Below are 14,352 nucleotides of genomic sequence, written 5' to 3'. Positions count from 1 at the left end.
TTACTTCCTGAACAAAGTGACATCACTCTGTAACCGTTGCGCTTCTATTGGCTAGAACACTAACACATTGTACGTGATAGGCTAAGGGGCGGGACATCTCTAAGCGGTTGACCAACAACATATTTACGCTAGGCATTTGTACTGCTTTAACTAAATATGTAATTTTATAAAACGGACAAGTCAAATCAAGCAATCTGATTGGTTCTTAGCCGTGATATAATGAGCGTATATCACGGGTAGAATTGTAGTTACTTTTCACAACAAGTCAGTATCCCTTTGCATCTGAGAAAAGCTACAACCCTTACGAAACTACCTAACAAAGCTTAAGATGGAAACATGTAAGGGATAAACTTTTCCTTTGACAGTTATCTTCACACACATTGAGTTTTCTGCAAGTAATTACCTCTGGTTTAGGTCACAGAAAACAATTGTCAACTTTGTCGAAATAGGAAAAGATCATAGTTTGCGTTAAAATAAACATTTGTCTGGCAGGTGCTTCACGAAGGAATGAAAAGAGTCCACAGTCCGGAGGTTGTTGTACATTCCCTTTACTGACATTCAATGCCAATAGTTCACATTGCATACAAGCATATCATTTAGAAAAACTATGCACATCGACATTTACAATCTATTTACACACACAGTGTGGCTTATGAAAAAAGCAGTCCGTGGTCAGACGGCTAATTAAACTCCACGAGTGTCAAAAACAAACCGTTCAAACAGCAGCGACAAACAGTGAGGAGGAAGACTTCAGGATCACATGACGGGTCTTTGGAAATAAAATCAGCTCGGGAAATATAAGTGCTGAGCTGCCGGAGGAAAAGTGTTCCCTGTGATACAAGTTTCTGTCTATGTCATTACAGTAAGAATCTAATGAGTAAAAGTGTGTTTGATTACGTGATGATTTGAAGAGAGAAGTGCGAGTCAGTTAAACTAAACACCATCACTTTCTGGGATCTATTTATTTTACAGGTTTCCATGATTATTATTCCTAAATAAAGTGGGTAATGGGTTAATGACTTGTTAAAGCATAAGAACGCTTACAAGGAACCAACTCAGAAACACTTTCCCTTCTTCTCAAACACTTACTTTGTAGATATCCCTTAATGTCACAGGTCACAAAATGCAAATGTAAAAAAAAATGGCAAATGTTGTCCTTGTAACTATCTTTGGGATTATTCCACGTTTGTGAATTATATAAATTGAACTTCATCCACTCCTGCTTGGACCCATATAAAGCGTGGCACTGTTATAACATTTAAAGAGAAACCTGTCAGATGGCACCGATATGATCATAAGTGCATATAAAGTTGTTAAATGGGAACCAACATATGAATCTAGAGACTCTTAGCTGTTGTGGTTTTAACAGAGTAACCGCGGCAGGCGACACATTATCATAACTTGTTACTGGTTGTGTGTTTTAGCTTCACTTCCACAGAGTTATTTCAGCTTAAGTGCATTTGTTTTGAGTAATATCTGCTCGTCGCCAACTTCAAACAGTGCTGGAGTCAGTGACAGGAAAGAAAACAGTCTGACAACAAGAGAAATGTGGTTTTTTTGGGACTTAAGCTTCAAATATACATCACATTACGCCTTGCCATGCTAATATTTAGTCTGTCTCTTGTTGCTACAGCACAATGGAGGAATTCCAGCATTACTTTGACTTGTTTTCTGTGACCTGAAGCGAACACACAGACTAGCATTTAACGGTTTAGTGTTTATTTATCCCCGCTTCAGTCTAACATCCGTTTTCTGAGTGCAAAGTAATGTCAGTAAACAAAGGATAATGTGATCTACTGTCAAAGTAGTGTTCAGTCTTTCATAGCTGTTCTCTCAGCAACTCAAGGTCCATCATGTGTTTGAACTAAAATACATATATTTCTATTATCTATTCCTTTTTTTCCTATTAATACAGTGGTTCATAAATCTATAAAATGTGAAAAATGAGTGAAAAATGCCCAACATAATTTCCCAGAATCTAAGTTAACGTCTTAAAAATGCATTATTTCGTTTAACAGCGACTAACAGTCAATATATATCCTGTATATAATGATATTTAGCAGTGAAAAACAGCAAATCTTCGCGTTTAAGAAGCTGAAATGTGTGGTGTTTTTGTATCATATATTACTTTGTTGCTGAGGAACCGTTTAGTTGATCATCTTTTGTTCAGCAGGCAATAAAAACAGCTTTTTTTTACCTTTAGAGTTGCTAAACGGTCATGAGTTTCTATAAATATCGTAGCTGCATGTTAATATATTTAGTCTAGCCGTGTATTGCCGTAACATAGTTTAAATTAAACTATTGAAACACAGCTCTGAGTTCCCTCCTCTTCCTCTGAGCAGCACCTGGTTTCAGATCGAGGAAACTGACCTGCAAGCTTTTCCTTCTTTGACTCTCTGAAGCGATTCTCTCTGGAGAAAAAGGCACCGAGCTGTTTTTCGTTTTCCTTTTGGTTCTTTGGAGGAGGTTTCTTCTTGCGCGGGGTCATCCGGTGCCGTGGCTGCTGTGCTCGAAGACGCCCTTCTTGAAGAACGGATAGAACTCACCGATGGCGTGTTTGCTGAGATGGAAATGGCCGTTAGCGTCGGCTCTGAGAGGCGAGCCGCACGACGACAGCATCACTCTGAACAGGCTCCTCAGGTAACGCTGTGAAAACAAGTGTTAGACTTTATTAGTCAATTTATTGAATATGTCAGAAACAAAACAAACAACAATAATAATTATAATAATGAGAAGCAAAACAAAGAAAACGTTCAAGGTACAAATAAAAAAAATTCTCAAGTAGTCTGTCACGTTCAACAGGGGCAAGAAGAAGCTTGAAAATGTTCCTGGTCCCTCTAGCGTACATTCTTCTTGAAAATAAAAGATTAGGTCATCAGCATCCGTGATATTGGATTCATTGTTTCAAACAAATAATCTTTTTTGTACAAAACAACCAAAAATAAATCACTTTTACAACGAAAATAAATAACACGTATGAGTTCACAGGCTTCAGGACTAGAGGTAGAACAAATAATCGGGCGGCCATTCTGAAAACATTCTGCATTGATCGATACCTGCGATTACAAGATCAATTTATTTATTTATGATACTGAGACACCACAGCCAACTAAAACTGTGATTTGTATTCATGAAAATTTACCAAATAAAAGGGGGATGTTGCTAAGATGTGTTTTTTTTGTAATTGCACTAAATCTTTACTACTTAAATGTCATTTTGTAATGTGTTTCTTTTCACACCTTATATGACACCCGATGTGTGCAGAAATGTATTGAGTAAATGAAGTGCACGGCAGAATCTACCAAAGTAAACAGAAGACTAAAAAGCGGAAAATACATTTAAATGATGTTTGTTCAGTAGTTTTATGTCTCATTTATTATTACTAAAATCTTATATTTTCATCACATGGAAAACACGTACGATATCTGCGTCTCTTATGGAAAACATCCTCACTGTCTACCACAGTTTCAGACCTCTAACAGTTCTGTTCCCTCGAACACACGGTGGTTTTATCTTTCACGTGTAATTCAAACTGTAAAAATATGTCTTGTCTCAGCAACCTTCTTCAAATCTCTCTCATTTGTGTCGACTGATTAACGGACACCCCCCCCCCCTTCTTTATTGTATTTTTAGTTTTTGTCTTTATACTGTTTTATTATTATTATTATTTATTTTTGTTTTGTCCTGTTCGTCTGTACAACACTCTCTTACACCTGGGCCACATGGTCTGCTTTGGTTATAATTATGATTTAAATATTGTACGCCTTCAAGTGAAGATCAACTATGTATGGCTTGTCAATTGATGATCAATAGTAGGGACTAAGCTGAACACTAGTAGCTTTGAACTGTTGAACATTTGTAACTGTGGTTCCTATCAATGTACATGTCTTTTCTATGTATCTTCAATACAAATATATTTAAAATAATAAATAAAAGATGTCTTGCCTCTAAGTGATTCCGGCGTTCAGCGACCATCCGCTCGTCTCTGTTTCCAAACAGTTTCTTGGGAGGGAACTCGAGAGCCGCCAGCTGAAACAAACAGAGACTTCTGAGTGACACTAAACAAATCTCAGAGACGTGTGACCCGGACAAAGTGACTCGACAGACTCAATACTAGTAAAATAAATCAAACTCTCTCTCTCACCTCTGGGTATTTCAACTTCAGGCTCTTGTGCATTTCCCGGAAGCGAGTGTAGCGTCTGAACACGGCCCACATCTCATCCCCCACAGTGATCTGAACGCGGAGAGAGAAACGTTTAATGTAAGTCTATCAAAAAAGTACACCCAAGGTTTCAGTGTTAAAACTGAGGTCGGAGATGATTAATCATTGTGTAACAAAATCTCCACAAACTAAATATTTCACACTTAAAGCAACCTAATTGAGTGAATCTCTAAATATAATTGTATACCGTACTACACCCTCAGTAATAAACATTCATTTTAACCGCATTTCCAACAACTAAACTGAAATTAATAGAGAAAAATGTATTTAAAGGTAGGGTGGGTAAGAATGGAGAAACCAGCTCGAGTAAGCTAGAATTTGAAAGAGCACAACCGAAAATAGTCTACCCCTTCCTCACAGAGCCCCTCCTCCAACACACAAGAACGCGCACATGACCAATGAGGGCATTAGATAAGTTTGTGCACGAGATGGAAGGCTGACAGGCGGGTAGGCCATCCAGTTATCTGCCGCAGGCCGAGGCAGATAACTGGTGCTTTTTACAGCGCTACGGCTTCTACAGATGATATTTTTGTATATATTTATTGTCAAAGCATTTCATGTATTCATTGTTATCGGGATGTTAAGAGCATTCCATGATAACAAAAAGTGTATCTGAAGTGAATTACCTACCCCATCTTTAACTGTTGCACAAGATTGTACAGGTGTACCAAAAAAGGGTCCATTGTGTATTTACTTAAAGGTCACCTATTATGCACAATCCACTTCTTCATGTCTCTTCTACATCAACATGTGTCCCCTCTTCTTCATGTCTCTTCTACATCAACTTGTGTCCCCTCTTCTTCATATCTCCTTCTACATCAACATGTGTCCCCTCTTCTTCATGTCTCTTCTACATCAACAGGGTCCCCTCTTCTTCATGTCTCTCTACATCAACATGTGTCCCCTCTTCTTCATGTCTCTTCTACATCAACATGTGTCCCCTCTTCTTCATGTCTCTTCTACATCAACATGTGTCCCCTCTTCTTCATGTCTCTTCTACATCAACATGTGTCTCCTCTTCTTCATGTCTCTTCTACATCAACATGTGTCCCCTCTTCTTCATGTCTCTTCTACATCAACATGTGTCCCCTCTTCTTCATGTCTCTTCTTCCATCAACATGTGTCCCCTCTTCTTCATGTCTCTTCTACATCAACATGTGTCCCCTCTTCTTCATGTCTCTTCTACATCAACATGTGTCCCCTCTTCTTCATGTCTCTTCTACATCAACATGTGTCCCCTCTTCTTCATGTCTCTTCTACATCAACATGTGTCCCTCTTCTTCATGTCTCTCTAACTCATGTGTCTCCCTCTTCTTCATGTCTCTTCTACATCAACATGTGTCCCCTCTTCTTCATGTCTCTTCTACATCAACATGTGTCCCCTCTTCTTCATGTCTCTTCTACATCAACATGTCCCCTCTTCTTCATGTCTCTTTTACATCAACATGTGTCCCTCTTCTTCAATCTCCTCTTCTTCATGTCTCTTCTACATCAACATGTGTCCCCTCTTCTTCATGTCTCTTCTACATCAACATGTGTCCCCTCTTCTTCATGTCTCTTCTACATCAACATGTGTCCCCTCTTCTTCATGTCTCTTCTACATCAACATGTGTCCCCTCTTCTTCATGTCTCTTCTACATCAACATGTGTCCCTCTTCTTCATCTCTCTTCTACATCAACATGTGTCCCCTCTTCTTCATGTCTCTTCTACATCAACATGTGTCCCTTCTTCTTCATGTCTCTTCTACATCAACATGTGTCCCCTCTTCTTCATGTCTCTTCTACATCAACATGTGTCCCCTCTTCTTCATGTCTATTCTACATCAACATGTGTCCCCTCTCTTCATGTCTCTTCTACATCAACATGTGTCCCCTCTTCTCCATGTCTCTCTCTACATCAACATGTGTCCCCTCTTCTTCATGTCTCTTCTACATCAACATGTGTCCCCTCTTCTTCATGTCTCTTCTACATCAAACATGTGTCCCCTCTCTTCTTCATGTCGCTCTACATCAACATGTGTCTCCTCTTCTTCATGTCTCTTCTACATCAACATGTGTCCCCTCTTCTTCATGTCTCTTCTACATCAACATGTCCCCTCTTCTTCATGTCTCTTCTACATCAACATGTGTCCCCTCTTCTTCATGTCTCTTTTACATCAACATGTGTCCCCTCTTCTTCATGTCTCTTCTACATCAACATGTGTCCCCTCTTCTTCATGTCTCTTCTACATCAACATGTGTCCCCTCTTCTTCATGTCTCTTCTACATCAACATGTGTCCCCTCTTCTTCATATCTCCTTCTACATCAACATGTGTCCCCTCTTCTTCATGTCTCTTCTACATCAACTTGTGTCCCCTTCTCATGTCTCTTCTACATCAACTTGTGTCCCCCTCTCTTCATTGTCCTTTCTTACATTCAACATGTGTCCCCTCTTCTTCATGTCTCTTTTCACATCAACATGTATCCCCTCTTCTTCATGTCTCTTACTCAATTGTTCCCCTCTTTTCAGTCTCTTCTACATTCAACATGTGTCCCCTCTTCTCATGCTCTCTTCTACATCAAATGTGTTCCCCCTCTTCTCCATGGTCTCTTCTACATCAACATGTGTCCCCGTTCTTCTCCATGTTCTCTTCTACATCAACATGTGCCCCCTCTTCTCATGTCTCTTCTACATCAACATGTGTCCCCTCTTCATTCATGTCTCTTCTACATCAACCATGTTGTTCCCCTCTTCTTCATGTCTCTATCTCCATCAACATGTGTCCCCTCTGTGGAAAGCGACTCTGAAAGTTTCAGGAAAAAGATTCTCCTCTCTTTTTGTCCTGATCCATTTATATAAAGAACCTGTCTGAAAATGAGCTGATCAGATTTGGCCACTTTATGATGTCACAATGTTTTTTTGGCTTGTGTAACCATTAGCCAATCAGCAACCAAGGTAACCCCCACCCCCCCCCACCCCGCCTTATCACCCGAATCTCCTCCTAGAGCACCATTGAGTTCTTTGTAACCAAATCTCTCTCAGAGGGGCGTGGGGAGGGGCTCCTTATTTTCATCTAAAGTAACAGACAGAGAATCAGCACTTTGGAAACAGGGCTGAAACAGAGGGGATTGTGGGTAATGCTGCAATGATCTGTTTGGTGTTTGGAGCCAAACACTTCAGAGACATGTGTTGAATATATCTGAGACCTGTAATATATTGATGAGAAACAGTATAACAGGGGACCTTTCAGTCCTGAACTCACTTTCACCTCGAACTGAAAGTGCTCGTCCTTCCCCTGCCCGCGGAGAACGTAACGAGGAATGCTAATTTTAACGGGTTCCTGAAGGTCGTCGGAGCTCGTCCCGGAGCGACACACCAGATGCTGCAGAGGAAATCACCGGTAGATAAAAGACGAGGAAAAGAAGAGAAGAACAAGAAAGGAAGTGGAGAGTAAAGGGTTGACTCAGAAAACATTATTATGAACCATTTTCTTTTTACTTGAATGGTGTATTTGAAATGCCAAATATATTGGGTCAATAAGAATCACTGAGTGTTTAATCTTTATTATCCTGTTTATTAACAGTTAAAGGCACTTTAAACATTGCTGATTTAAATACATATTAATCATATTTTATGTTTAATCACTTCTTATCATAAAGCATTTATTTAAGTCATTCGATCGATAATTAAAGTGCAGCTACAAAATGTTGCCTTTAAAGTTTAAACCATAAATGATTGCAAGGCAAACAAAAATCAAGAATTGTCAACATGACTTAAAATAGTAGAAAGCAAAAAAAACACTTAAAAAAACAAACATTGAAATTCAAAAGTACATTTATTATTTAAAACAACAAATAAACAACAGAAATGACAATAAATAATAATGAATATAAACCTAACATGATCTGTGCTTCTTCATTTAAAAACAAAATCTTTAGGACTTTGAGGAAATCACAAAATAACATTGGAATATCTAAAATCATTTTAAATGCTTCAATTTTACTTTGACATTATAAATAATCATGTTTCCAGAAATGTCTCTTAACTCTTTTTCCGTCAATTTGTGGTAACTTATTTAACACATCCCGAAACAATTATAGGTGACTGAATATCTTTCTTCATTTCAATTTCTTCCTTTTGGACGCAGTTAAGTACGTTGCATTTGTAACTTAATTCAAGTGAAACTGCCTTTAGGTGTTTAACTCAAGTACACAGATGGTTTATCAAGATCTCAGCTTCTGAGCTACATCCAAAACATAACTTCCAGGAATCACCCTGACTGCTCAAATTGGTGATGGAGCACACGTCAGCCGAGCCTCGTCTGAACTCAATCTTCTTCTCTCGCGTATTTGTTTTTTGACTTTTAAACGTGAAATCCACCACCAGGCAGTTGTCATCCTTCCTCACGAACAGGCATCTGATGTCTGATCGCCGGCAGAGTTTGAATGCCTGAAACTGAGGAACAGCAAGAAGCAGACTGGATCCTCGTGGCACCGGGTGAAAGACACCGTCCTCCCGAAGAAGAACCACATGACTGTCTGTCAGGAGAAACTGATAAATGGCGTCTTTGGGCAAGCGGGGAACATCCTTGACTTTGACGCTGGTGTAGAGCAGAGGACGAATGTGTGCCAGAGAAGGTTTGCCAGGACCCTCCATGTTCCCATGGACGAAGTAGAGCAAGTCTGCGAGGATGTGCTTGAATCGGCAGGTAACTTTAAGTCCGTTATCCAGAACTATGTCAGGAATGTTTGACGTCCAATCCAAAGAGAGAACCATGAGATCACCGGAGAGCAACGGGTGATCTTCAGTCCCTTCAGAGGACTTTCCCTGAGAAAGGACCTTCAGTAAAGCCTTGCAGAAGTCCTGGGTCAGCTCTTTGCTGTGGGTAAAAACAACCAAGATGGTGTCTTCCGTGGAGCCAATTAGGCGAACGTGCTGTCCTGCCAAGCTAATCTGGACCATCTTGATTTCCAGGAGATTAAAATGGTGACGAATAGTTATGGTTTCGTCTGAATTTGCTTCACTTGACAGCACTATTATCTCCTTTTCGGTCAAAAGCAAGCACCCAGGCTTTGCTATCGGCTGCTTACTGTTGGCAGCTTTGAGCCAGAAGATACTCAAGAGCTTGTTGACTTTTCGAGGACTCAGAGATTCCAACTTTTCAAGCATCTTCTGGGATGTAAAGGTCTGTAGCTCAGACAAGGCTGGAGGCAGCTGGACTAACTTTTGATAAAACACTTCAGGACATTGGTCTTTGAGAGACGACACAGAGCCTTCTGGCCATTCGGAGACGCCTGGGATTGTAGACATGCCGTACATTTGTGGTAGACTTAGGGCGCAATCTTTGGACAGATTAACCAGACTGACTTTGTTTTCTTTGGCATCAAAACATGGTTGTGGCTCCGGTTGCATTCGGTTAATTAATGGCAGCTCTTTGGACATCATGGTCACATACTGAGAGACTACATCCTTCATTTCAGTCACTTGTATATTTCGAACGATTTCACTTGTGCCCTGTAGTGTTCTACTGGCGTCTTTGTACACTTCGGACAACTTTCCAGCAAAATAACCAAAACCATAGCCCCCGCTTGCTGCTACTTTCTCAGTTTTGGAATTAGCCTTATTTACGGACTCACTGATGTTACCATTGACAGAGTTCTTCAAATTTGATGATTGACCATTGGGAAGGTCACCATCTTGTTCTATCCCTGTTTGGTGCTTGCTGGCTGTATCGTCAACCTTGTTATCGGGTTCACAGCAGGCAGAAGAGTTTCCTTCCTTATCAGGAATGTTTTTGTTTTCATCAAATCCGTTGTTCTCTGTATTTGCCGATGTGTCAAAAAGCTTGCGTTGTCCAATGTCACAGTGATCAGGTTTACAGACATCTTGGGCAACTTCTTCATGGGGTACTGTCACTCCATCTTGCCACCATTTGTCGTAGTGGACATATTTGTAAGGCACTTCCTCTTTTTTAATCAACTCTCCAGCTGATTCTACTTTTTCTTCTCTGTGAAGCTTTAAGCGGTCGTTCTCTGGTTCTTCCAACAGGTTTTTCTGGTTTTGAGGAGGGGAGTAAGCCTCAAGCTCCGGGGCAGGTAGGAAGCTAGACCCGAACTCGTAGGCTTTCTGTGTGCACAAGGGGGGAGTCCATGACTACATCGCCAAGAAGGACGTGAAGGAATTATACTGAAGTCCATAATCCAACCCATTGAGAATTACCATTTCCTCCATCACCAGGTGCACAGGCGAGTTGTAAGTGATTCAAAATTAACAGTGTAAAGAGGGTTGGCATGCAAATTAGGATGACAAGTGTACTGGGAATCTTTGAATTCTAAATAAATGAGGGAAAAGTCGCACTTGCAAATACTTCTTATCACTATAACCTTCCTGTGAGCACATCGATTGTCTTTACAGAACTATATTTTGTTATTTTTTTGTTTCTGGCTTGAAATCCACAAAGGGATCTGCGTAAACTATTCTACCCATATTTAGTTTCACATAGTTTGAAATGAAGGACTTTGAGCTGAAATACATTGCATACATGTGTTTAGTTGTCTGTCTACTTTTCATTTATTTGGTTGCTACCATCCTAAAGAGGAGAATGGGCTTTCTTCCCACTTTGCTTTCACCAATAACAACAAGAGTTGATCAACTTTCAAAACTGGCTCCAATCCTAACAATTTGCTATTTAAATTGTTATCTCGTACTACTAAACTGGAATTATAAAAGAACATGTGCACGTCTGTGAATTCCTGTGTTTTACAAATCTGAAGAAATAAAATGGAAACCCATTCACCATCTCATTTAAAATTACATTGATTTTGGTCAATGATATGTGGAATCATGTTTCATTTTTTACATGCATGCGAGTCATTGTTTAAATGTAGCAGGTTTACAGATGTTAATTGATTTATTATGAAAAAGATAATTATCCCAATACTAAAATTAGACCTTTGTCTTACCTCATATTTGAGCCGTCTCGGATTCATGTTGTTCTGCTTTTCCTCATCCTGAAAACATTAAAACATTAATTATCAGTGTCTCAAATACCAAACAAAAACATTAAGTAGGTGCAAAATACCAAGCATAATGTTTTATTTTATATTCCAATTATACACCATGATGCCAGGAGAAAGGGACAAATGAAAGAAAACCCGGATGAGTTAAGATCAGGTGGAGAAGAACCCAATTAAAAGAGCAAACAATAGAGCTGACTGATATAAGTGTTAATGATTCGATCCATAATCATATTTGGGAGAGTCATGCAGATTTCAGAGCGGGGAAAGTCTCATTCAGAGCAGGTGGATCCTGGTCTTACCTCCTCTGTTAATCTAACAGAGCTACAGTCACTAGCTTCTTCCTCCTCCTGCGGGGTTAAAGAGCTAAATATCAGTTCTACACAGAGAAAGCCGCTTCCACACTGGACCTGCTGGATTTCTTTACTTTACACTTTACTTTAACAACACAATATACATTTAAGAGCACAAATAAAGCTTCACCCAATGTGTTTCAGGAATAGAAGCCATATTCAACGCAATGAGGAGCAATACGTTTCTTTAAGCTGTTTCTTAACAACAACTGTAGAGCTTTAATTTAAATCAACAAAAAGTTGTTGACATAGTGCACAAACAAATAGTGAATAGGTGGATATGTACAGTATACGCATAAAGACAAACAGACAGTTTCTTCCCCAGAGCAATACATGCACTAAACTCCAGCTTGCACTGACACAATATATATATACACATATATTTTATACACATTCAAAGATATTTATTTTTACTTAAACCGATATATTCCTGCACTTTAACTTTATCTGCATATTGAAATATGAATGCTTGCTGTTTGCATGTTGTCTTCTCCTGAATGTTGTACGTCTCTTGTTTTGTTTTTTGATGGCACCTTAAAAAAAGGAGTAGCTCTACTCATCTCATTGTACCTGTATAATGACAATAAAGGATTCTATTCTGAAAACGTGTCTACATACATACTGCATGTGAGTTTTACTGGAATAACACAACATATTAATTAATAAGTGGATGTTTTTCTGTATGACTGATGTTGAGTATTCTGAGTAAAGGCCCGGTGGGAAGAACAAGTTTTGTTGTCAGCAGGTGTGAAAGATAAATTAATGCTGGGGTGAAAAGCAGTTCTTACCCTGAGAGATTCGCAGGAGAGAGACAGAGACAGATCCATGCTGCTGCCGCCATTGAGAAGATTCATCTTGTGTAACCTCCGCTGGACTTCCTCTTCAATGTAGGCATTTATCCTGGATGATGGAGAACAAGTTTGAGTAACAATGTAAAGAAATACATGAAAAAACAATCGGTCTATAGAAAAATCAAGACTCTAATAAATCTACAATTTATTTGTGACAATACTTAAAGGTCCCATGTCATGCTTTTCCGGTTATGACCCGTCCCCTTGTGTGTTATGAAGGTTTCTCTGCATGTAAACGGTCTGCAGAGTCACAAACCCTCAAAGTACACCCTGTAGCGAGTAAAACTCTAACACAGAAAAGACCTCTGTATGCTGCCCCAGAACGCCTCGTTGGAGATTTCTCTTTTTCCATTTTTTTCTTCTTGGGTATAGTGACGTAACGTTATGTCCGCGGAGCTGTTACGTTCCTTCCTCACACACACACACACACTCAATCTTTTCTCAGATGCAGCTACGCGGATTTCTCAGCCTGAGAAGGCGGGACGCGGCGAGGCTGTGAGTGTTGGTTTCGGGCTGTGTCTCGCTGTCTCGCAGACGGCCACCGGGCTCACAGGGAGGGGGGGGGGGGCAGGAGCTCCAACAAACCGTTTAGGACAGAGTGAATACACATACTATACAGAGATGCTGTGAGAAACCAATGTGAGTTTGGAACATTGAACAATATAAATCTATTCTAGTATTCCTCAACAATGGAATTATGATCGGTAGAAATGGCCATGACACGGGACCTTTAATATTGTTTTAAGTTTGGGGAATGCATAGAAGTTAGAAAACTCTGAAAATGTAAACGAGTAAGGATCATATTATAAGACATAAGACAGTTGTTGTTTATTAACAAATAAAATATACTAAATATGAAGTTCAACAAGCCTTTGTTCTTGTCTTGCTTTTTTTTAATAGATTTTTTGATAACTACATTTTTCGTTGACAAAAAAGGGACAAAATATGATATTGTTAGTTACTTTTCGATGACTAAAAAGTCAAGTCTTCATTGACTACAAATCGATTAAGCTGAAGTTTTCTTTAAATAAGAGAATACGAAGCTTTTCCTGAACGAAAACTAGACAAAAAGAAGACCGGATGATTCAATGACAACAATTTGAACATTTGAAAAGAAATAGCTAAGTAAGGATCATAAAGACAGTTGCTCTTTGTTAATGAATAAAATATACTAAATATGAAGTTCAACAACCGTTTTTCAATGTCTGAGGCGAGACAAAGTCGAAAAGGCAATAAAACAGGCCAGACTCAAATGTTTTCAAATGTAGGTTTTCTTATTATATTGTTAGTTATTTTTCGATGGCTAAAAAGTCAAGTTTTCATCGACGACAAACAGATTAAGCTGAAGTTTTCTTTAACTAAGATAAGACTAAAATGCTAATTATGACAAAAGCTGACATTTGAAACAGGACAGCAACTAATACAAAAATAGCAAACAAAATGAACACCATGAGTATTCCCTGAGGAGTACCTGTCGTCGGACAGCGGCAGCAGCGTGGTCAGACTCTGCATGTGGCTGACCGGAGAGCTGCTCTTCTCCTCGTTACTGATGGAGTGACTCCTGTTGTTCTCTTCTCCTTCACTGATCCTCTGTCGCAGCTTCTGGATCTCCCGCTCCACCCTTCAGAGAAAAAAACAACCGGCGAGGCTGTGAGTGCTCAACACTATGAGCTCTGTTTTTGTGGCAGCACTACACAAAAATGTTGATTTCTCCATATCTGATTCAGGACCAACAGTACTCACTACATTGAGGCTAAACCTGGCTTTAGGTCGTGACGTGTGTTTAACAAGAAAGCCCATACCGAAGTTGAAAGGTTGATGATGTTTGATGGACAAAATGAAACAAACGATAGCTTAAGTAGGACCACACGGTCAACAACAAAATATCAGCACAGGTCATCCACAAAACCGGCCTGAATACCAATAAAC

The 14,352-nt window shown here is 39.5% G+C and overlaps 1 protein-coding gene across 7 annotated transcripts in view; it reads right to left on the bottom strand.

The window, feature by feature from the left end:
- Nucleotides 1-530: 530 nt before the first annotated feature.
- The window catches only part of kif16ba (kinesin family member 16Ba), a 39,565-nt gene continuing 25,743 nt past the window's right edge, over nucleotides 531-14,352 (bottom strand). For 2 of the 7 annotated variants that reach the window (XM_034225041.1, XM_034225042.1), the window contains 7 exons: nucleotides 13,895-14,044; nucleotides 12,361-12,472; nucleotides 11,166-11,213; nucleotides 7,466-7,585; nucleotides 4,145-4,234; nucleotides 3,946-4,029; nucleotides 531-2,646 (listed from right to left, as the gene is read on the bottom strand). In XM_034225041.1, the coding sequence (XP_034080932.1) occupies nucleotides 2,485-2,646; nucleotides 3,946-4,029; nucleotides 4,145-4,234; nucleotides 7,466-7,585; nucleotides 11,166-11,213; nucleotides 12,361-12,472; nucleotides 13,895-14,044 (766 nt within the window). In that variant the 3' untranslated portion in view covers nucleotides 531-2,484. Of the gene's footprint in view, nucleotides 2,647-3,945; nucleotides 4,030-4,144; nucleotides 4,235-7,465; nucleotides 7,586-7,615; nucleotides 10,330-11,165; nucleotides 11,214-11,521; nucleotides 11,570-12,360; nucleotides 12,473-13,894; nucleotides 14,045-14,352 lie in introns of those variants that run through there. The other 5 variants (XM_034225037.1, XM_034225038.1, XM_034225040.1 and 2 more) reach the window with 4 other exon arrangements.

Source organism: Gymnodraco acuticeps, unplaced genomic scaffold (assembly GCF_902827175.1).
Source record: "Gymnodraco acuticeps unplaced genomic scaffold, fGymAcu1.1, whole genome shotgun sequence".
In the NCBI taxonomy this organism is placed as follows: domain Eukaryota; kingdom Metazoa; phylum Chordata; class Actinopteri; order Perciformes; family Bathydraconidae; genus Gymnodraco; species Gymnodraco acuticeps.
Note: the sequence above shows the minus strand (reverse complement) of the source record. Positions and strands in the feature narration are given on the sequence as shown.